Genomic DNA, 24,599 nt, shown 5'->3' with positions numbered 1-24,599 from the left:
ATGCACACTACAATACTTCCACAGAAGAATGCATAGAATGCTTGCAGACTACTAGACCTCTACAAAAGAAAGCATAGAATGCATGCACACTACTATACTTCCACAGAAGAATGCATAGAATGCTTGCAGACTACTAGACCGCTACAAAAGAATGCATAGAATGCATGCACACCACTAGACCTCCACAAAAGAATGCATAGAAATGCATGCAGACTACTACGCTTCCACTGAAGAACGTTTGCTTTGGAGCCTCAGTGGTTCTAAGCAAGCACTCTGTGCAGTCTGAAGTTGGTGTCACATGCAAGTCATGGTTGTACATCGGTTCTCTGGTGGAACTCCTTGCTAGAAGGAGTGTGTGCAGTATGACTTAGCCAATGTCGTTGTAATACCACCATTATGTTTTCTTTAGTGTCACACAAGCATGTGAACTAACTATCTCCAGGCAGGTAGATTCTGACTCAGCTTGACATCGTTTTCTCTTTTTCTGACTTTTTTTAGGGAGCTCACTGCACTAACAACTCCGGCGACCCAGCTGAGTACAAGCTACGCTCTCGCACCATTGTGTGCGGCTCCTGTGGAGCCGAGAAAGCTTCCGGTGCCAGTGCTGTCCAGTCTGGGGCAGTCGGCTCTCTCTCCTCTGGATCCACATCGTCCAGTGTGACCGTGTCCCGCACCTACCGCAGCACTGGGGGCACCGCTGGTGGAAGTTCCCTGGGCGAGAGCTTGGTAACCAGGTCCTACCTCCTGGGTGACACTAAAAAACGTGGTCAGGTGAGTCCAACAAAGGATACAAACGAGACTTGAGTCCATGGTGCGTGGCAAGGGGTGCCCGGCATAAGTAGGATGATTTGATGCTCAAAACGCTCTCGCACAGAAGTCGTTTGGCCGCCCTGAGGTACTTTCTGGGGATCATTTTCTGTGGGCCCTTTAAAGAATTAAAAAAATAAGGTTAGGACGCACTGGGCAACCTGCTGTCAGAGATGGCAGTCTTTCCAGATCGCACCACAGTCTGCACTGCTTTTCAACACAAAAAAGGCTAGATCCTAAAGCCAATGCGCCCCCGTGTATGAAGAGCGCCTGCCGAAGGGCGTGCGAGGTGGAAGGGGAACACTTTACAACAGCCTGGTGCATCTCAAGGGCCCGCAGGCAGAGGCGTCGCTAGGGTGGTGCTGGGGGAGGGGCTATAGCCCCCGGTCGTTTGGTTGCGCCCGATGTCGGCAGGCTACCGGCACGTTATAAGTAAATAAATAAATAAAATAGAAGCTCAGGGGCTACAACCAAAAGGCTAGCTAGCCCCGAGTCCCGACAGTCCCAACATCAGCATAGCCCCAGATCTTTTCCCGACCGAGCTAGATCTTGCTTCTTTAGAAATCTGTCAAACTCCCCCTAGGGTAATGCCCGCATAGAGATTTTGCCACAGAAAGTTTGTATTATTACCCATGTACCAATCTATTGCTCCTCCTAAAAAGACATGGGCTGTGTTTTTCTCCCAATTTGTATCCCTTACTAGCTTAAGAATTTGAGCATTGCAGCTGTATTTTTACTTGTTTTACATCACAACAGTCTTTGTCACACTCCAGCAATGGCGTTTATAGGCTGTAATGGTATAATTGGGTAAAGCATCGCGGCAGAGGCAGGGAGGCAGTTCTGCCCATGTAAGGAGCCGTTTCCTAGCAGAGGGCCTAGTTGTTGTGTTGCAAAAGGAGGTCCCATTGTCGAATGTCAACAAAAATGTACAATCCCAAAAATGGCACAAATTTTTTTTTTAGTTAGTTGTTGTTACCGGATTTTAGCTGTGAGTTACCGTTGTGGTTTCTGACTAAAAGTGTAGCCTTTTTGAATCCCTCTGGGTCAAGGAAAGGAGTCCTATGCAGGTAGCAGCCAGAGAAAACAAGCCTGAAACCTTCTCTTTAACAGAGAAGCTTCCACTTCATCTTGTGATTTGTCCAGAGAAGAAACCTTTTGGTGTGGCTTCAGTGACTGACAGAGTACACAAGTCAATGCACAAATGCCTGTTGTTGTAAATGTAGAAACGTTTACTGAAATAATGTAATGTTATGTGCAGGCAGGGTGTCAAAATCGTGCCCTCGCGGAGGTACATTGTAACTTATTTCTCCAGTCCTGAGTAAGTGCCTAGTGGGCGAAACATGGGTCGATGGACAGTTTAGGATTTTTGCTTCTTGGGAAATGAAACCTAAAATGTTCTGAAATCTTTCCTTCTCAAATCTCCTCACCAGCTCGAATGCACTTGGGTAGTACCCATTATGCTGCAGAAACCGTGAACCAATTGTATTTGCATTTATTTATTTTAAAACAACTTAATATAGTGCCAACCTTGCCCAACGGCATGAGGAGCATTGTACATCATATATATAAAAAAAGAAAAACCCGTACACAGAATACGCAATCCTTAACTGTCTGCGCAGGACACAGTTCTTCCTCTAATCAATGGTTACTACTAATATAGCTCCTCTAGAAGGTTTACACTCTTTCAAGGTGCTATAGGAGTTTGACGAGAGGAAAAGACTGTTCTGAAATTCTCTTCAGAAAGACTGCATTTGCAATATAGCAAACGATAGGTGGTGCGGGTGACCGTCTGCGTGCCCAGCAGTGGCGGCTGGTGAGTTTGAGAGCTGGTGGGGCGTAAATTTCCCAGGGCGAATTTAGTAGCGAGCGCGCGAGCCCTTCCCCCAAGGAGGGTGCGGGGGGGTTCTCCCCTGGGACATTTTTGGAAAAATGGCCTACAAAATGTGCAATTCTCTGTCCAAAAAACCCACTGAAATATGAAAAAAGCATTCGGTTTTACATATTAATGGTGGTACACTATTACGTGCCTAAGTGTGAAGGCATACAATAGGGAGTAGGACTCGCCAAGGGAAACAAAGAAGCATGACTAGTTAATATCCTAAAGCCACTACAAACAGTAATGCACAATGTAAACACCCTTCACCTTCCCGTTAAGTGAAGTCCATGCTTCTGCCTCGAACAGGAGGTGGGCAGACATTCAGCAGGACAGCCTGAGGCGCAAAGTTATCATAACACTGGGGGTCAGTGAATGTGCACTAGACAGAGGTTCCAGACTCTGAACAGGCTACAGCTTGGCGCCTCCGATATACAGGGGCCCACAAATACACTAAGCAATAATGATTAGGCCGGGCTCCTCAGTCTACGCTCTTTCATGGCACTTTAGAGACCCAACCACTTCCATTGAATGCACTTTCCCTGCTCCCTCGCTTTAGGAAAGACGGTGGCCTACCCGGACACAAGCATGTCTCCAAGCCCACTGGGGCCTTACCTGCCCCTCCTCCACCTCAGTCAACTCCCTCCTCCCCCTGTACTTAACTCCCCCCACCGCAATACTCCTGCGCCGCCTCACACCAACAAAGGAACACCAGCAACCTGCTTTCAGAAAATACCAGTGCAGGGTCTTTTTAAGACGCACATATCCTCCAAGCTGAAACAACGCCAAAACTAGCCTGACATGGCCTGCCCGCTGCGTGGCCCAATGTAGGCCAATCTAGTAACATTGGCTGCAGCAGAAACCATCCAGGCCTGAAAGAGGGGCCGAGAGGGGGGGGGGGAGCAGAGTGGCATTCATTGAGTGGGTAATTACAGGGGGAGGAACTCGCCACAGTGACAGCAGGTCCCCACAAATGAGAAGTTTGGTGTCACAGACAGGCCCACACAGCACATAGCAATTATCTGGCTCCAATGGGGGGCCGTGGGCACATGCCCCGCCCAAGGCCTCCCAAATGTGTGCCCAGGGATTCTCCCTCTATGGAGGGGGCTCACCACCGCCTCACACGAGCCTGGCACTATGCCAACCAACAGTCCCTTTTTGGAGGAATGCTCTGCATTTCTTCAGCCTAAATATTGATTTTTTTTCCCCTAACATGTTACTTCCGCCTAAAATGCACTTTAATCTTAACAATCTATTACACCAGGATAGTTTGAGCCAAGTTAGTGAAAGCAGAGGAGTGCGAGGTGAATCTTTAGGTGCAGAGAACTGGATGGATAATAAGGCATCCATAGATCACAATAATCTACAAAACAAAAAGCCAGTAACAAGGAACCAACTAGTGAAAAGGGCCATTCCTTGTTCTGGCGAACTGTGTACTAAGAGCATGTGCATGAAGGTTTTTGCAAATCATACTGCATTCATTTGGAGGCTTACCAAAGATGCACACATCTAAACATAAATTACCTGCGCTATTATATACCTTCCCAAATGAATACTTGCTACCCTTGTTGTTAGCAGTGCCATAAGGTAAATGCAGTTATGCTACAGACCATTTTTGGTCACAAGTCCCAGTTAATTGACAGCGATAATTGGGATGGAGCGGTTGTTGCACTTAATGAGGGTTTCTCCAAAACAGCAACAAAAAAGTAAACCTTCCCAGATACCGAGTATTTCTAGGCAAGGCTACAACCATTGCCAGGATTCAGATTTCACTTAAGTGTGAGAACTTGGCAGCCCCTTCCTCGGGTGCTCTGGTGGGTGGTTTGCTAAATGACTTTATAACTAAAAGGCAATTGCAGCACCAGGCACACCTGCTAAATCTGAGACCATGTGCAGTATTCAGTGAGCAGTTTCCCAGAAAGGGAACTAGCACATGAATTATATTTTGAAATGTGTATTTGTTGTTTTTAGTCTGTCACTTTTCACTGTCATTTGTCTTAAGGAATTTTACAGATGTATGCGTTTTCTTTACCAAGTCTCATTTTGTTTGATGATCTTCCCCAATGTATTTTATTTACCATTCACACTCCCACCAGAATACAACATATTCATCACACACACACACGTGGTTGTACTGCAGGGTGTCCTGGGAAGGAAGAGCACAGGTATACAGCTGCATACACAGTGTGGTGACATAAGTGTCCCAGGCTATACACAATCAACGTAAAGGCAGTCCAACTGTACATAAAACGTTTATAAATATTGTTCATACTTCTGCTGAGTCAATAATTCCCTAATTAAAGAGTGGAAGTCCGGTGAAACTGTGCAAACATTTCAAAATCTGCAGATTTCTTAAATCTGTAGGGGATCTGGTAAGGCTGTGCTCGTTGGAAATCTGCATTTTCCTGCAGCAAACCGTGCCACGCAGATTTGGACTTTCGCTACATGAGCAAAGAACAGCCCCAGAATAGGCAGTGAACACACCCCGGCATGCCCCACATGCTCACAAGTATTTCAATTGGGAGACGGGTAAACATGAGGGCAGGCAAGCTCAAACAAGCAATGTATGGACAACCGGCGGAACAAGTGCAAAATCGTTACGTCGTGCAATTCTGGTGCTCCTGCTGCGCCAGAATGCCTCACCCAATTGCCATTCTAATAAAACTATTTGAAGCTGAGTAGCCGCAAGGTTCTTTACGCACACCCTGTCTAATCCCAACATACAATCCTAACCTTTGGGAATCGATTAGTCTGTTTTTTCTCAAGCTAGCAGTGTGAGAGCAGATGCGCGCCCATGCTAGAAAGTAAATGCTCCGTGCCAATCAAAATGTACGGCCCTGTCTCCGAGCAGCCCCGCACCCCTCCACCGCAGCACCTGTAATTCCGGCAAGTAGAGTCTGGAAGGCCGGCAGCACCGTGATTGTTGACACATAACTGACGGATGAAAAATGTAATTCACAGAAAAAGTCAGCATTTAAAAGGTAAACAGCAAACGCGAATGAAAAAGGTATGAGCAAAGAACACGGGCTATACTCATACCTTTTTATTTCGCGTTTGCTGTTTCCCTTTTAAATGCTGCCGTATGAACTACGGGGGCACATTTTGCAGGCGGTTAGTACATTTGTTTGCTGCCAGGGAGATGAAATGCTATTTCTTTCCACCGCCGAGGCTTAGAACATGATGGATGAAATGTCACAAATAATTAGACTTTTCTAACGTGCAGCCGCGGCCTGCGATGCACGCGACCCCTCCCGCGACCCCTCCCGCATCATGCTGCTAGGCCTGGCCACCAGGCACCGCACCAGCCGTGGTGGTGGTGCCACTGTGCCAGGCGGCCAGTCCTCTCCTTCACGCTGCCAGGGCTCTGGCTCTCCCTGGACTTACTTGTGCCGTTTTATATTTTCGGCATTTTTTGTCAAAAAATGACGAAAATATAAAACGGCACATTTTGGATGGACTTCTACTCGGCCCGCACTGGGCAGCAGCAGCACGCACGCCTGCCTGGGCCTTGCTGCCCACGGACCAGGGGTAAAGGCCCAGGCCAGGCGGCCCCCGCCTTGGTGGTATGGGGGCCCGGGCCCGCTACCACCAAGGCCCGCCGGAGACTCGACTCGAGTGAGACACAAGGCCCCAGTAAGTTGAGTTGACGGCAGTCAGCAACACTGAAAGACGTAGGCCCTGGCCTACACGTCTTTCAGTGTTGCTGACTGGGGCAGTGGGCTGTGGTCCGAGGACCACGTCCCCGGGCCCAAAACACACAACATCTGCTGGCTGGGACTACTTACCCGCCGGCAACTCGTGTCGTGGACCAGGGTCCAGGCCGTCTCTGCTGGGCTGCTGGTGGTCTTCAGGGCCGGGCCCGGGCAGCTGAGCTTGCGTTGACTCGTGACTCCTAGGTACAGTAATGTCATTGGCTGTTTGTCAGCCAATGCAAGGGTTGTCATTGGCTGGCAAACAGCCAATGACATTACTGTGTCCATGCAGGGGAGGGGAGGGAATTTCAGTGACGACCGGCACTAGTGCGCTGTTTACGCACATTTTAGACTGGCGGGGCCACCCCTGAAGCGCCCCGCCAGCCTTCTAATTAAAGGGGCTTACGTAGAGTGCGTGGAGCTACGAACTCCACGCACTCTACTATTGAAGAAGGAAGACGTAAAACCGGACGTGCCCCGCTGTGAAAGCAGCTGGGCCCGGCCCTTTTTTTATTGTTCACTTGCCACAGCGCCCTGCGCTGTTGGCAAAGGGAATGCAAGCTAAAAGAGATTCAATCAGAGAAGTTCTCAGATTGAATCTCTTTTAGCTTCCTCTTCTTTTCTGGCCGGGCGGCGCCCACCCGCCCTTTGATAGCAGCCGCCACTGGTGCCCAGGGATATCAATGGCGCACACCTTTCAGTTTTAAACATGCATATCGTGTGGAATTTTAGACGAACAGAAGGATAGAAAAAGCTAACAAACAAGTCATGTCATGCCTTGAAAAATCAATATACAGTTGATGCTGTAAGAAGCTGGTGCGATTTCTCCAGAGGACATATTCCAAATGCTGTGGATATCTTTGACAGCCCAACACCAGCCCACGGACATGACGGGCAGCTGGAGGCCACCAATCACAGAGGCTCTAGAACTCGGCCCCCACTTAGAGGCAGCCAATTGCGCACAGTCCTCCAATCACCGCACCCACCACAAAACAGAGCCGGGCTCCCTAACACCGGCTATGGCTTTGTGGTCACAATACGAGCTTTGTGGTGTGACTGCCTCTTGTTGCAACATATAACGCGCAAGTTACGCGCGCAGAAGCCATAACGCCCGCGGTTCTCAGTGTCGCCTTATCGAGGGATGGCTAATGCCATGCCGGAAGGGAAACCCCCGCGTGCCCAGCTGCATTATACTTACACAGTGTAAACCAAATATGTTGGTTTCTGTTTTTAATATGCTATTATCATATTACTATAAAGCAAACCACCGTAACTCGAGATTTCAATTAAAGATGTGTTAAACATTTTCCCGTTGACTACATTGCTTGTAAAGATTTGTGTTTGTGCTTAGTAAATAAAATAATCGTCGATTTCCAATATAGCACTGAAGAAATGTAGACGAAATACTTCTGCCATATTGAACATTTAAAATACATTATTTTTTATGAAAACGCATCTCAGAACTTGCAATAGGGTAGACCATAGTTTACAAATATAATGTGGCGCTTAACTGGCAACACGTGCAGCTTCTCACTGCGCTGTGGGTCTCTGAATGCTGCGTGCACTCCACAGCAGCCTGTGCGGGCTGCATACCTTGCTGACAGAAGGATACATGACAGCAGGTCACTAAATGGGGGCGTTGGCACAAATTAGCCACAATTAACACTGGGCGGTGGCAGCCTTGTATGGTTTCGTATTATGAGGAATGTGCTGCCCCCTAGCGGCTGAGAATTGAATTTGTTGTATTATCTGTAAATGAATGGAACAACTTGTGGGGCAGCAGCAGCTGGAGGCCGCTAGCTTCTTAACGCTCTGTATAATTTTGTTTGCACTGTTGCGTTCGACGGAAGTAAAGATTAATGGTTTCCAAGGAATGCATAGGAAAGAGCAATGAAAGTGGCAGCGAAAAGACGTCGCATGAGTAGTACGTTTTATTTTATGGCCCACTTTTCCAGAGTCCGGACACATGAGAAGAACTCTTTAATCACGAATTGCCTGGCTCTCACAGTTTTTGTAAGTATTGAAAATAATTTCTTAAAGTTGAATCGATAGAGCAAGGCTGTGCGACTGTCACTTATCGAGGGACCACGACATTGTACTTCTATTGATTTAAGAACCAAGTGTTATTTCGAACAGAAAGGACGTAGTCACTAACAGTGAGCATAGGCAGTTGTATCCGTTGCATAAGAGCATTGTATTGAGTGACGTGTACCAGGTACTGAGGAAGTAAACATAAGAACATAAACGAGGGGCAGGGACTGGAGGACGTTAACACTTTTTGAACGTTGGGAGCCGGAGGCCAGTATCTACATATTTACTCATTGCATAGAGTAGTCTGAGCGCAGCACGCAAGAGAGGGGGGCTGGGTGGTTAGTTTGGACAGGAATATGGAGGGGTTTGGGTGCTCCTTCCATTGCTAGAAGGTGGAGCTTGAGCCTCGCTTTAAATAGTTCCACTGAAGTGACAGTGTCGATTGCCAGCAAGAGCATTACAGTGAAGTGGGGTAAGAAGAGAGAAAAGGAACAAAATCGGGAGGAGGCACCAATGGGACTGCAGGACTGATAGGCTGTGAAGAGTTTGAGGCAGAATTTAAAGAGAGAGCCGTTTTTCAAGGATAGCTATCAAGTGTGGTGACGGTGCGTAGAGATGGGAGAGGATTGGGGCAAGTTGAAAATGGTGCATACCACAAAGTTAAGGGCTCTGTTCAGGGGTGCAAAAGGGTAGTGGGGTAGGCCAAGAAGTAGGCGTGTGCAGGAGTCTAGTTTGCTGAGTACAAGAGTAGAGATAAGGGTTTTAGTTGAATGGTGCATGAGGTGAGGCAGGTTTTTGTAATGTGCGAAGGTTGAGCCTGGCTACAGTGGCAGTGGTCATGATAAACTATAAGAGTTTCATGTTGCTACCTAAGGAAACCCCAAGGATGCCAGTCATGGGTGAGAGGTGAGGAGGTCAGAGGGAAGAGATGGCAGCTGGGAGAGAGGAGTTTGGGCTTAGAATTGGAGAGAGGGATCCTTGAATAGTTTAGCATGAGGTACCCTAAAGCAGCGTGAAGGAAATGGGACCGGGACTGATCCCCAAGGGAAACCCTGGGGCAAGGGACTGTTTTGACTGGAATCCAAATGATAGGGGGTCAGCAAGTGAGTGTACCCTGGGATAGTTGACTCTGCAGATGAAGACCACTTATTGGGCATTAGAGCAGTAGGGAAGGACAGAGACAGGTCTGTAGAATGAGGGCTGTTGGGGCCAGCGACTTCTTTAAGTGAAGTCGATTAGAGTGCAGGATGGGTTTGCAGAGCGAAGGATGGATAGAAGGTCAGTGGCAGAGGTGAGGGAAAAGCGAGATGGAGATGAGAGTGTGGAGAACATGGGAGGAGGGGAGCATGAGGGCCAGGGCAGGAAAGATAGAACAGTGGACAAGGTGTGCCACGTTTTGGTAATTTTAGTGGAGAAGTATGAGGAAAAGTCATTGCAGGAGAGAGATGAGGAAATGGCGAACTTCTCCGGGCGGGTACTGGAGGGTGCTGGGTGCTGGATAGTTTGTGTGGGTGCGAGTGGGGAGAGGAAACAAGAATAGGATAATAAGAGGATTTGGCATAGAGAGCCCACGTAGGCATGACTTGTGGCTGAGCTGAGAGTCCAGCATGGAGGCCTTTGAACCACACCACTGACCGTTTCTTAGAGTCTCCAGCACTCCCATAGGTATTACCCAAATTGGTCGTTTACAATTGTTCGAATGAACAATTGACCGAATTTAAAGGGTCACAATTGACCTTTTCACAATTGACCGAATATATATATATATATATATATATATATATATATATATATATATGTATATGTATATATATATATATATATATATATATATATATATATATATATATATATATATATAATGGTTTGGTTATATATATATGTATATATATATATGGGTTTTGGGGGTTTGGCGTTGGGTGGGGGGTTGTGGGGGGTTTCCCCCCACATATATGGTACAATTGACCTTCACAATTCGGTCAATTGTCATTCGAGCAGTTGTAAAACGATCAATTTGTATACAACCCTACCATAGGGAGGCTGGACACTTGTCAAAGGAAGAGAGCATCGAGTTGATAGTCGCTCCAAAAGGGAGGTAAACTGTGGAGAGCCTGCAGCTTGCAGATCTGTTGCCAGTGTGCCAGAGGTGAAAATCATTGCCACACAAAAACTAGCTACCCGTAGAGCTCCACAAATCATCATCAACTCAAAAGGAAACCTCACCCCTGTGTGCTTTGAAATTGGACTGACCCTCAATGCGAGCACGTTTAGGGGTAACGCAAGCTCTTCAGGTTCCTGATCATGGAACACCAAAAGAGTTTAACAACATCAAGCCCAAAGGTTGCTACTAAGAGTTTAGCATCTTAGGCCAAACAGAAAATGAATGCTAATTTGGCAAAATAGTTGGTAGCAATTGCCTTCTAGAAATGGAGGATTTTATTATAAAATAAAGAAGACACTTGCCAAGAGATAAACATCCTTCCCTTTGGTTGAAATGCACAGAGCCTAACATTTCAGCGCCATGGGTGAACACATGACAGTGTTATTTTTCGATAGAAGGGAGATCGCCTAAAAAAACAAGACCACACCCCAGAACCACAACTTCTGCAAGATCTTGATGGAGAACCAATGGGAGATGTAACCAGTTAATGAAGATGACCCAGAAATAACATGTGCATACCTGCTGTAGAGGACCATGTGTGGGGTCACTCTGGGCCAGATGCAATGGTAGCAACACAATCAGTCTCCAGAAGTCATTAGTTACTAGTTGCTCCCAGTAGACAAGGAAAATAAAAGGTCAACAAATCACGACCCAGGAGGGTCTACACTTCCATTTTAGGTCTCCGCTGAGGGTGCCCAGCAATTTGGTTCTCAGTAGGCGATTTCTCACATTGTGAATGAGAGCAGGGTTACCTTTCTGCTTAAGTGTAGGAGGCGTGCTACTTTGCTGCGGGGGGCAGGGGGCTGCACCTGCGCACCCATTCTATGCGTAGGGATTGCATCTGGGTAGTCCACCTTGCTGGACTTAGTTGCCCAGCTCTCTAGGTTCTTTGAGACTGTCTGCAGTGCCTTGCCCACTAGCAGTAAGGCATATAATGCACAGGGAAGTTATAATAAATAAATGACATGGCAACAATAGCGCCCCAACTAGGAACAAGAGAGGGACAAAAGGAAGGGATAGAAAAGGATGTCATGGATGAACTTGGAGGCGGAGCCTGAAATGTCCCTGAGTGGACTCCTGCTAAACCTGACAAAATATCCACGAAAACCTTCAGGGGCCCTTGCTTCTGACACAGCATGAGTGCCCGGATTCCGGTACACTGGTGAGAATATCCTACGAAGATCCTGCAAAGGGATCACGCGCACATCCTGCGTGGTGCGCCAGTCATCATGTTCCCCCTGGAGAGCCTGCATATAGCATGGTTCCTGCCCGAAAAGGACACAAGTGCGGGAAGAAAATGACTGTAACCTCTTTCTAGTAAGGCCGTTATTGCCTGGTAATCAATGTCGTCATTCGTGGATATAGTATCAGTATCTACTTTCTTGTGGTTTTGCTCAAGTAAAATATAAGGTGTATTAAGACACGCCATGTTTTTGCTGTTTCATCTACTCAAATATACTGCATTTGACACGTTGTGGTTATATTTTGCACAATATTTTTGAAATAGTAAAGGTTTCAAATATCCAAAGGCAAACATTCATTTAAATCATCTAAATATACCGTCATATTGATATGACGTAAACCGGTGCAGGTGTTTTTTTTTTTATTTTCAAAAATGAAAATGTAAAGTTACATCATTTGGGGTTTTTTTGTTTCGTTTTTATTGTGGTTTAAAAATTGTACCGAACCAGGAGCCGTTCATTGTCAGATACAATCCACCTGATGACATGCGCATTACATTTAGTGTGACAGTTTTCGACCAGCACTTCCTAAAAGAAACTTTCCTGGGGGATGGGTTGGTGCAGGGGGCTGTAGGGTTGGTGGACACAGACACCAGCTTGACTCTCTAAGCACCCATGACTCAATGTGTAGGTAGGTCCTTGCATGATGGCCAATATTTTTGGGAATAATTTACGTTGGTTTATTCATGCAGTTGTAGAAATGTTGACTCGTGATACATTCCCGGATTGTACATCGACATTTAGTTTAAAACGGAGCGAGTGGAATGCAAAGTATTCACAGGATTGTAATTTCCTGTTTGTGGAAAAATGTATTACAAAAGACACGTCTTAGAAAAACTCATGACAAAATTAACTCTTCTTTTCTCTCCCTCTCTCTCCCATCTCTTTCTCTTATTTCAACACCCTTTCTCTCTCTCATCTCCCTTTCTCTCGGTCCCCCTCTTCCTCTCCTCTTTCTCTCTTCTTTCACCCCCTTCCTCTGTCTCTATACCTCTCTCTCTCTCTCTTTCCCTTTCCTTTCACTCCCCCTTTCTTTCTCTCTCTTCATCTACCGTACTGCCTCTTTCTTTTGCACTCACTCCCTTTCTCATCCTTTGTGTCTCCCTCTTCTCCTATCACCGGCTTTACATCTTTTCCTCCTTATTTTGTATGCGCTTCTCTTTCTCTCTCCCTTTCCCCTGGCTGTCCTTGTCCCACCCATGTCCTTGTTTCCTTGTTTCTTTTCTTTCTGTGCGCATTTCTTCTTGTCCCTTCTGGAACCTTCCTTTTCTTCTGCACTCTGTCTCATCCCCAGGTCCCACAGCAGTGCAGCATCATGTGAACCAGCGGGATTCCGGCTGACGCCCCCCAACTACCAAAGCTGGCCCCAAAGCAAAGATGTTTTTTTGTTCTTTTAAAGATATGTATTTTCTACAGTGAAGATTTTATACAAAAAATCCAACAGAATGCCATTAATGGCACGAATCCTTTTTATTTTGTATTTTCAATGCTAGTCCTCTCTGTGTAAGCCATGATTCTGCATTTCCTCTCTTTATGAATGACAAGAATACTGACCCAAAGCAGGGATGGGCAGAGAAGCAGGCTCTAGTGGCTTCAGACGCGCTGCATTGTATTGGAATGCCATGAGGCTGGAGACTGTGGAAGGCGCCAGGCTGAGGCTGCTGCAATTGGTACAGGCCATCACTCCTGCACTTACTCTTTATATGAATATATATATATATGTATATTTTTTTGTTTATGAGAAAATAATTATGTATTGAAAACGGTGGTTGCCCCTGTTGCTTTTGACCAAGTAAGGCCGACTCCTAAAAAGTATTACTTGCTTTTCAGGGTGAGGGGTCTACCTTTGATGCAGCGCTTAACACCACAGGACATCCCCATAGTGTAATAAAATCAGAAATAAGCAGGACTTGAGAGAGGAAGGAAGGGCATTAATACAACCCCAAACACGTTAAAACACTACCACAATTTGATTTCCAGAGAAATAGATTGGAAAATGCAAACTGCGTTTAGCTTTCTGCGATCAGGAGCTTCTCCCCGCTCTGGCTGTCTGGGTTTCCTCCGTTTCTTGCAGTAGCTGCCTCTCAAGGCCGCTCTTTCTCGTCTCAATGCCTTGAGTTCTCTTACTTTTGCCTTTGGTGGACTTGCTGTCGCAGCATCGATTCGTTTTTCAGACAAGTCCTCAAGTTGCCCCACTCGTGTGGCCTCCCTGCAGTTTTGAGTGAATGGCTGGCGTTGTCCTGCGCTCAAGGACTTGAGTTGTGTTACTGTGAAGATGTCACTAGGTCTGGCCCTTCCTGCATTGTTCTTGCTTGCTTCAAGGACGTCAGGTTCTCGTGTTCTTAAGGTCCTGTCTTGGTCTCTGGGCCTTTGCTTTATTCCCTCCAATGCCTTGAGCTGTCTCGCTCGCAGTGCCTTTTCTTGTTCTGCTATTGTAAAGGTGGTAAGTTCTTGCAATCTCTAAATGCCTTCATTTGTTTTGCTGTAGAAGGCCTCATCATCGTTCTATCAATCATTGTTCTGCTGTTTACACTGCTCCAGCTCACCATGGTAGTAGTCTCAAAGCACGTAAACCATGTCCGGGTTAAGGTGTGCTAAGTCCCGCCCAGGGACAGCAAGGCCTTGGTTTGTTTAGGATGCTTGCCTTGAGTTATTGTGTTTTATATACCCTAAGTTGTCCTACTTCTGTTTCCATACTTTATTCCATAGTGCTCTCATAGCCCCTAGTTGTCTTGCTCTCTCTGCCTTGCTGTGCATGCCTTGCTTTTAGCTGTGCATTACTCACGGATTAGAATGGCGGGAGGCTATGATCCATTCAGCTTCAACGTACTGCCCAGAAGAACTTGGTTAGTTTGACAGCATCAGTAACCAAGAGCTACCTTTGACTCCCCGGGCCAACCTGTACTATACACACACACACATAACATACTCTTTATGATTGGGAATGGGAATCGTGGCGCATTAGAGCACACCTAGAAGTCATTTGCTAGTTATACAATAGCCACAAAGGTCCAGCTTGCATCTCATGTGTAAGTTATATTAACAGAACTTGCTCCTCCATCCCTGGCAGGAACTCCTTTCTGGATAATGTCTGACACCCAAGAGCTGCCTTTACCTCTTGCTCCTCGGACATTTATTTCGATCTGTGATTACTTGGGATATTTTGTATATATAAAATGCCACGAGTTGTCCTGATCTAGGTGCCCCAGTGCAGATTCCGTTCGTTGTTTTGCTGTAGGCTCTATGCATTATTGTGCTTTAAGTGCGTTGATGTGCATGGCGTTGTGTGTCTTGAGTTGTCGTCCTCTCATTGTCTTGCGGATGCTTGCACAGGTTACTTTGTGCTTCTTGCTGGGGACCATCTTGCTCCGAATGTCTTTATCCCCGTTTCCGAGTCCCTATAATGTCCTGGTGAGAGCTTATATATCAAATTCCTCATTAGTCCGGCTCTGAAATGAGTCAGCTGTCAGCATAGCACCTCTTTTCTCTAAAGCAGGTACAGGTTTCTCACTACTCCAGACATTTTACGGTTGTTATGAAAAAAACATACATACACTCCAAACAAGCAGGACTTCTGGATGTTGTAAAGTAGCACAGTGGTCACCAATGATGGGAACTTCATGTTTAAAGAAATACTCCTTTTTCGAAACTCTCACAAAACAAATTTCTGCTTATTCCAAAATATTAAATATTATTATAAAAAATTTAAAAATACAATGATTTTATTTTTTAGAATTTATTTCGTTGTTTTTAACATTCATAAATATAGTGTATTATATCAAAACCAATGTAGCAAACTTTACAAAATAGTATAAAATATATAAGATAAAAAATTGTAATAAAATCTGCGTTTTTGTATCGTACATTCTGCCAGAATAGTGTTGTCCTAGTACTGTTGGAAAAAAACAGGTCTTACATTGCCCAACTTAATGGTACTTGTCAAAGCGCACAACTATAATACTTTATTTGGCTCAATGGGAATGCTGGGAGACTTAGAACACTACAACCAGATGATCAAAACAAAGGATTTCCTCGCCAGGCAACAGCCTATTGGAACTCCCATTTGATCTATATTTCATTATGAGTTGCGGGAACTTGTTTGGCTCTTTTCGTCAGACCACAATATGGATTGATGGAGCAGCTATAGGTTTGTGACCTTTGCTGATGCATGTCTATGCACTGAATTATTTATTTCCGATACCTTGGTGCAAAAAGGTACTCTTGGTATTTGTCCTTTGTCTCTTCTTCAGTAGGGATGGTGTCCTTTGCCTCTTTTTCAGTAGAGCTGTGAGGACTTTAGGGTTTTAAAAGTTGGTTATTTTTTAAGTATGCAATTGCAATGGGCTAGTGTTTGTGAATAGCAGGAACCTGTCACAACTCGACTCAGATACCCCTCAATTACCTTATCATACTTCTCAAAAGACAAATCATGATGCAGGCCAGAAAGGCAGCACACTGGCTACCTGTCAAAGAGCGCATTACATTCAAAATACTTACCACCGCACACAAATGTATCAACCTGTCTGCACCCTCATACCTGTCTGATACACTAGCCAGATCTCACTCCACCAGACCAACAAGGCAATGCCACACCAACCAACTTAGGGTCCCACGCATCAAACGAGCTAGAGCAGGTGGAATAAGTTTCCCCTACATTGCCCCTAAGCTTTGGAACGCACTACCTAGCACGCTCAGAGCAGAAACCTCTCTCATTGCCTTTCGAAAAAAATTGAAAACCACCTTGTTTAACTAAGTCCTCTTCCTTTGTGTCGTTTACTCTTTTCTCCTCCTCTCCTGTAGCTACTACTCTTCTCTTGCAACTAAGTAATGACTTCATTGTATGTACAACACGTCATTTTCATATCTGTAACAAGCGCCACGATGCCCACCGGGCTGCCTGTGCGCTCAACAAATGCGAATAAATAAATAAATAAATAAGTATTGGTTTTTCTTTGTAAAAAGTGCAGGCGTACTTGTGACCCATCATGGCGTAGTGATAACCTCCTCTTTGAGCAGTGGAATTTAAACCTAGTTGTACTATCTTAATTTCAGAGGAATTTCATATTTAGTATAATTGTTCAGCTCGACTCTATTTGTAGAAATTATGGTAGACAGTGAACAGTGACCGTTATTCGACGAACATTCTAGATGAAATGGACGCCGGCTTTTCAAATTTGGAATCCCTTGAAGAGTTTGAAGGAATAGGAATTTGTTTTGAAACGCTGCCTCTTGCAGTTGCCTTACTTTCTTGATGGGCTTTGGGACAAGTCAGCAGGTTGATGTCAAAATTCACTTGAGACTCGTCAGTGTTTTTTGTGCCACTCAGTTGAGGTGGGTTGGCCCGTAGCTTTGCTTAGGTCAACTCGCGCTGTGGAGGAGTTGTAGGTTTAGTGCGTGTGTTTGGTAGGTTTTAGGGAGCCGTAGGGGCGAGTACACATAGCAGCAGTAGATTAGTAATGGGTCACTTCACACTTTTGTTTAAAGAGCTTTAATGTTAATGTTTTTGTGTAAACGTTACCACTAATTTTGCTTAAAAAGAGCCCACCTGGAGAACCTGTGAGCAAAGGAAAGCCTCACCAAAGATATGACATACCACTGCCAGTGCCTTAATGATGTTCGGTGCCTTAATTTCTGGAAGGATCTATCAGGCTTAGCCTTGCGCCTCTCTTTGCCTCATGAGCATTCCTGCTTTTCTAGTTGCTTCTATTCCAATATTTTAGCTGTACCTTATTTGCTAAGCTACTTGAAAACAGGATTTATTATGTAATTGTTGTTTTCCTGAACCAATACACTAGGAACCAAACCAAACGAGTGGTCTTGTGTCTTTCTTTAAGCGTGCCGCTGTGAGCAGAGATGATGTTTGAGTGTGTGAGCGAGTGTCCAAACTTGGGTTGTGAGTCCTATGTGATTACCATGTCAGGCACTGAGAGAAATAATTGCTGACAATGGTGGTAGCAGAAAGAAACTGAACTTGTGTAGTGGTTGTTGAAGAGGACTTAAGTGGTACACCTGGTGCAATTTTGCTTCAGATTTCAGCAGCCAAGCAGGTGAAATTCCTACCCACTGGATCCGGTGCATCTGGGAATTTGAGAAAAGTTATGACGCAATTGAACCAGTACGAGATTCGTTATTGTGGCGGGCGGATGGGGGAGAAGCCATTTAAAGGATGTATTGGATGAACATGCAGATGTGTAATATCCTGGGCCAGGTAATAAGACAAGAAACAGGAACCAGACTGACCCCGGTAAGTTATAAATGGAAGCAGGATGCTTTATTCTTCATAGCTGGACAGTATAGAGGTGGAAGAGAAGGTGGCACTCATCCACTCGGGTCCCTGTCTTATCTCCAAGTCCCTAACTGACATTCCCGAAACCTCCAGGTCTCCAGGGTTCCACATACCTCACAGCATTCTAACAGGCCTCTCACTGCAAACACTCAAGACTACACAATGTTACATGAAACCTTCTGAACAACCCGGGTCGCACGGACACTTTGCAAGTCTCGGAGAGCCTGTACTGTTTCCAGTCACTGTACTCAGCCCTCCAAAATCATCATTTCAAAGAGTTGCCGAAGTAATTTAATCCTGACTTAATCTCTGCCTCAAGTTGTCGTCATGGCGTTCTTGCATGGCCGCAACAGTAACGTATGTTTTAGCTTTGCTTTTCAGTGGCAGCTTTGTCGTCATTGAATGGCGTGCTATTCTACAGGTAAGCATGTGAACTTGGTGGTAATCCCGAGGCTCAGTATTAATTAAGAGGAATGTTAAACTGTCTGTGTTTGATGCTGCCCTTGCTCTGGTGCTCCTCGGCCTTGGAAAGGCTTTGTTTGCTGTGAGGCATGCAATGAAGAACCCATGAAAGGAGCTCCTTCACTCTCCTCCAGATCCAGGCTGTGCAGTCATTGTAGATGACTTTATTAAACCCTGTTGTAAAGCAATAATGATCACTATGCAACAGGCAGAAAGACACTTGACAGCTGCCCTTCAGTCCATGATCACAGGAACAAACCAGAGGCGTTCCAGCAAGAAGCCACAGGACTGCATATCCTTCCTGGCCAGCTCCCGTAAATGCTGCAATGGCTTTGGAAACATCACAGCTAATCCAATAGTATCACATAAACAGTAGAATAAATGGCAAACATCTTAGAATGGAGAACCCACCTGAAAGCGCTTGAAGCAGATATAGGGCCTCATTACAAGGTTGCCAGTCCGGATACACCGGTACCGGTAACATTACCGGTGCCGTTGTATCCGGACCGTCAAACTCTGAGTTGTGCTCGCGGGTGCAGACCTGGCGGAATGAAAGGCACCCGCGAGCACAGAAAACCTGTACCACCAGCACCGTTATGAACGGTGCCGGTGCTACAGGCATCCCCATTCCCTCTAGAGCCCTATGGGGCTCAAATGGGAATGGGGATCTACCGGCTCCAGCACCCCGCGAAAAGGGAAATTACCGGATCCGGTGGGGCCGGAATACCCTTGTAATTGCCCATTCGTGGGTGCCAGACTTAAACCGACAAGGCTACCTCCAACCTTGTAATGAGGCCCATAGTCTGCAACTGCAAGCGCAAGTGACTGCAAACCCAAGAACCATGCCGACTGGAACCAGAGAACAGATAAGCATCCAGAGAGGAGATGCAGGTGAACAGGCTTCTCACCACTTCCAGGCAGCGCTAACAGTATGCACATTTTCTCAATTTGGCACCCAGGGGTTAACAGGAAACCGCCGATGAAACTGTCAAATTAACAAAGGTTGCTGTCTACACATGCCTTTCACTGGTAGGATAAGACTTATAATCAAAAGAATTGTGATATGTCTTTCCTTCGCAATCACTTAGATTGATTTACTGTAATGCATTTTTTCTGTCCCACTATCCAGCACTTTCCCTAAATATTCTAGGACTAGAATTAGATGAGCAAATTAACCCAGTCCTAGAATATGGGCAGAATGCTTTTTAGGTGGCAGGAAAAAAATATTGGTGTGCATCAATGTAAATTCATGCAATGGAAGTACATGGAACCCAAACAAATACTGTAAGTGGGCTCGACCAATATTTGAATTACAGATTTTGAAAACATTAAACTGCTCACAGCCATCCACCACCAGGTGTGGTGTACATCTCAACATAGAACCAAAGCGATCTCAGGTTTTGCCTGAGAGACATGGAAAACGGCAGGGATCTTCCAACTCTTAGTCAACTTCCAACAATTAGCCGCAGGACTAATAATCAGGTCCTCCAAGAAGGACCAAAAGAGCAAGATGAAAGTTGTACAGAAATGAACGAGTGGACAAACCCTGATTAACCTTATCATGAACAGAATACTCTGAAGCTTTTCTGCAGGACCCAGGGGCTCTGGAGTGTGTGTGCCGGCCAGTGGTATCACTTCAACAAGATTATATGGATTCCAATGCCTGCTTGCTTCTTGCAAACCAAAATATGTTTTATTTGGGGGGACTTCTTGGATATGGGTTGTTTGACCCATAAAACTTGATCTACTGCCGATTTGACTGAATATTTTTGTCAAATTCTTTTTGATCTACTGTGGAGGGAGACCCCCCACATCACCTCATAATGCGGGGGGAGACCCTTGTGTCTGCCCCCCACAAATTCTCCCCTAATCAACACGTTCCCTTACCCCACCCCACCTCACATAAAAATATAACATTTGACCGAACAAATTCGACCAAAAAGATGCAGTCAAATCGGAGCAGGTCAAGATGCCATTAGGTCAACTATGCCAATACCGATTTCTTCACCACCAACAAGTCTCCTTCCTGTAAAATGCATTAACATTGCACCTCAGATTGCGCCCAATCATAAGATGTTTTAAAGAAAGCTAAATATCCAACTATTATTTGGGGCACACATTGGGCCTCATTATAACCCAGGCGGTACGGGGTAACGGCGCCGGTAAAGGAGCCAGCGCCGTCAACCCCGTTCCACCTGATTATGAGGTCCCCTCGCGGGACCGGGTTCCGCGAGGGGAGGAGGGAGCAAACAACGGGCCGCTCGTAATCGGCCCGCTCTCTCTCCCATTCCCATTCAGCCCTATAGGGGCTGAAATGGGAATGGGGAAGGTCCGGGCCCAGGTTCTTAGAAGGAGGAATTACTGGGTCCTCCGAACTCGGAATGGCCCGGTAATTCCTCATCTGGGAACCCAGATAGCGGCATGGCTACTGCTGAGATCGTAATGAGGCCCATAGTCTAGGCCCCCTTCATTTTTACTCTGAACTCCAGTCATCAAGCTCTTTGTGACAGCCGTTGGTAATGATAATGATATTTTATTTATATCGCGCTCATACACCAGTGTTTCAGAGCACCACCAGGCAAAAAGGGAGGGGAACAAGGGACAACAAAAACGAAAACGGCGATCTTATTAGTTCCAGTGACATTTAAGAAAGCGCAAGTGCATGGAAAAGGGAAAAGGGGGAAAGTGCATGGAAGGAGGGGCGAGTGGAAAGTGTGGAGCAGAGGAGAGAAAACAGAAAACAGAAATAAATATTAAATTAAATAAATAAATAAGCAAGGTAAACCATGGTAGTGCAGCTAGCAAGTGGCAGGTGAAAGTTAGTCAGAAAGGTATATCTGATAGGTGCTGTAGAAAAGAGGGAGGGGGACTGTATGGGTACAGATACAGAATCCTAGTGCAGAGGGTGGCCTGGAGGCAGTGCAGGAGGATGACAGGGTGAGCAGCTTCCTGGGCCCGAATGACAGAGGGTGGCCAGGTGCACGATGCCAAGAGAAGAAACAGATCAATAGGGGAGAAGGGGGGCAAAGGCAGAGGCAAAGAGGAAGGACTTGAGATGCTTCCGGGACAGGAGATGGTTTTCCTCAAGTTTCAAGGTGGCCGGGAGACTGTTCTAAAGGGAGGCACCATCCGAAGACAAAGATCTACCTCCAGCTCGTTTCTTTGCAAAACGACTAACCTTGAAGGAGTTAGAAGTAGAGGAGGGAAGGGCTCGAGAAGGGAGGTATTTACAGAGGGATAGTTTAAGGTATTTTGAACCCAGCCCCCAGAAAGTCTTGTGGACAATGCAGAGGGTTTGAAATTTAATCCTGGCATCCACTGGGAGCCAATGAAGGGATTTCAGGGCTGGAGAGATACGATCCCAGGGCTTGAGGCCAAGGACAAGTCTTGCAGTCCTGTTCTGGATTAGTTGTAAAGGGCGCGGAGCGGGGAGGCAGGTAGATTTAGAAAGAGGCTGTTACAGTAATCCAGTCTGGAATGAACCAGAGCTTGGGAGAAAGTGAGCTTTTGAGGGAAGAAGAGGAAAGGCAGAGTACCTCTAAAGAGGTGCAATAAAAAGTTTGAATTTTTGGAGACGTCAGAGAGACGTGTGCGGCGAAGGAAAGTGTACAGTCAAAGATAACCAGAGGTTTTTAGCCACGCAGGTGAGGGTAGGAGGAGGGCCAAGAGAGGCCGGCCAGAGAGTGAGAGGAAAGGATGGAGATGGTGTACCAATAAGGAGGATCTCGGTCTTGTTGGCATTTAGACATAGATCGTTGGTGGCACACCAATCCTGAATGGGGATTAGACAGTCAGAGATGAGGGACGGAGAGGAGGAGGCTGAAGGAAGCCTGAAAATGAGTTGGGTGTCATCCTCATAGCACTGGAAAGTTGAGCAGAAAATGGAGATGCAGTAAGCGAGAGTTGCCAGGTATTGGTTGAAAAGCCAGGACGAAAGGTTAGATCCCTGGGGGACACCACATGTGGAGAGGGAGATAGAAGATAGGAAGGACCCAAGTTATACCTGGGAGGGTCGATCAGAGAGAAAAGAGGTCAGCCAGGCAAGAACCTGATCAGTGATACTCAGATTGTGAAGGAGACGATTGAGCAGGGTGGTATGGTTGACCGTGTCGAATGCAGAAGAGAGATCAAGAAGGATGAGGACACAGGGAAAGTTAGAATCGATTCTGGAGAGCAGGTCCAGATTGGTGGTCATGGAGGGAGCCAGCAAAGTCGGAATGAAGATTTAGCTGAGAGATGGGCAGCTTTTCCAGGCGCTTACCCAAAAAGGGAGTAATGGAAATTGGGCGGTAGTTTGCCAGACATGATGGATCAGCAGTGGATTTCTTGAGGAGAGGATGCACAAGGGAGTGCTTAAGAGGGGAGGGGAAAGAGCCAGAGGCAAAGGAGAGGTTGCAGAAATCGGCCAGGACTGGAGCAAGGGTATCAATGTGGTCCTTAATGGTTTTTAGAGGAACAGGGATGGACCTGATGGTGCAAATGTTTTACGAAAACAACAGCAGCAAATAAACGTGTGTTGTGACAATACCATGGCGGTACTGAACCAGCCTACGTGACAATTCAGCCGTCACCTTTTAGCAGATGTATAGAGAGGGGAAATTTCCTCAAGACAATCTTGAAAATTAGGCTCCTTTATGGCATGTTCCCAAATATATCGGGATGTCATTTTATAGAGAGAATATTGTCAATCGAAACTTTCTCTGAACTGTGTGAAAATCAACAGCCCCAACAAATGGACAGTTGACAAATGGGAATGCCTGGCCTTGATCTCCATATACAACGTAGGGAAACCTATTCCAAAGACAATTTAGAAGGTTGCCATGAGTTCATTCAGTCATTTCCAATTGTATGCAGTGCTCTAGACTCATTAGTTTCCTGCAGGTCAAAAATGTTTATGCTCCCATCATAAACCTTTTTTTGCTTTGTTCAAACACTGAATGTAGAGCAGGGCATTGTTAATGCAAAGCAGTAATTGATCCTATGCAAACTCAGAATATTTGTATTTGTAGGTAAAAAAAATGATAATCTATTCTGTGCCAGGACAAATACTACCCTAAGAAACAGTTGGCTCATTTGAGCAAACTCACCATAGTAATACTTTACATTAGAATAATTCCTGTAACATTAATGTTATGATATGATAAGTCATTTATAACGCAACTGTACACAAGTGTTTCTAGGTGCGACAAGACAAGGAGGGGAGGACAGAAAGAGGACAAAACAATGATCTCACTAGGCCTTGTGTCATTCAGATCGTACAAGTGCGGGGGGAGGGAGAAGAGGGAGAGGGGAGGGGAGAGTGCAAGTAACTCATAAGTGCTGCCGGGAGGTGGCTCATAAGTGCAGAGTCAGGGGACTGTAGGGTTGCAGAACAGTCCCGTAAGTGGTTGGGAGGCCAGGAGGCAGTTCAAGGGCAACTGGTCGTGCAGAAGCCTGATCTCGTAGGTTCAGAGAGTGGCCAGGTAACCAGTATGCGCAGCAGACAGGGACTTCAGCAAGGGAGAGGAAGAGAGAAAGCAGAAGCGAAAAGGAAGGTCTTGAGTTGCTTCCGGAACCTTAGGTGGTCCTGCTCAAGTTTGAGAGAGGGAGGGAGGCTGTTCCAGAGGGAGTCCCCAGCCCAGGAAAGAGACTTACCCCCACTGTCTGCCTGGAGAAGCGGCTGATCCACAGAGAGTTGGAGATGGATGAGCGGACGGCCCGAGAAGGAAGATGCTTAGGAAGAGAACGTTGGATGTAGTGTGGTCCCGGCCCCAGAAAGCCTTGTGGACGATGCAGAGGTTCTTGAACTTGATCCCCGCAGCCACAGGGAGCGAGTGGAGAGATTTCCGGGCTGGAGAGATACGATCCTTGGGCTTGAGGCCAAGGACAAGTCTTGCAGTCCTGTTCTGGATAAGTTGTAAAGGGCGAAGAGTAGAGGCAGGCAGGTTTACTAAGAGGCTGTTGCAGTATTCCAGCCTAGAGAGGACCAGGGCTCCGGAGACAGTGAGTGTCTGGGGGAAGTGAGAAAAGGAAGAATACCTCTGAGGAGGTGCAGCTGATAGTGTGA

General features: G+C 46.1%; 1 protein-coding gene across 2 annotated transcripts in view; it reads left to right on the top strand.

Moving 5' to 3' along the window:
- LMNA (lamin A/C) overlaps positions 1-17,613 on the top strand; it is a 205,343-nt gene extending 187,730 nt beyond the window's left edge. For both annotated transcript variants that reach the window (XM_069607129.1, XM_069607128.1), the window contains exons 11-12: positions 499-771; positions 13,100-17,613. In XM_069607129.1, coding sequence (XP_069463230.1) covers positions 499-771; positions 13,100-13,126 — 300 coding nt within the window. In that variant the 3' untranslated portion in view covers positions 13,127-17,613. The remainder of the gene's footprint in view (positions 1-498; positions 772-13,099) is intronic.
- The last annotated feature ends 6,986 nt before the right edge of the window (positions 17,614-24,599 follow it).

This window comes from Ambystoma mexicanum, chromosome 1p (assembly GCF_040938575.1).
Source record: "Ambystoma mexicanum isolate Mex_15411 chromosome 1p, UKY_AmexF1_1, whole genome shotgun sequence".
Taxonomy (NCBI): Eukaryota; Metazoa; Chordata; class Amphibia; order Caudata; family Ambystomatidae; genus Ambystoma; species Ambystoma mexicanum.
This window is presented reverse-complemented; position numbering and strand designations above follow the sequence as displayed.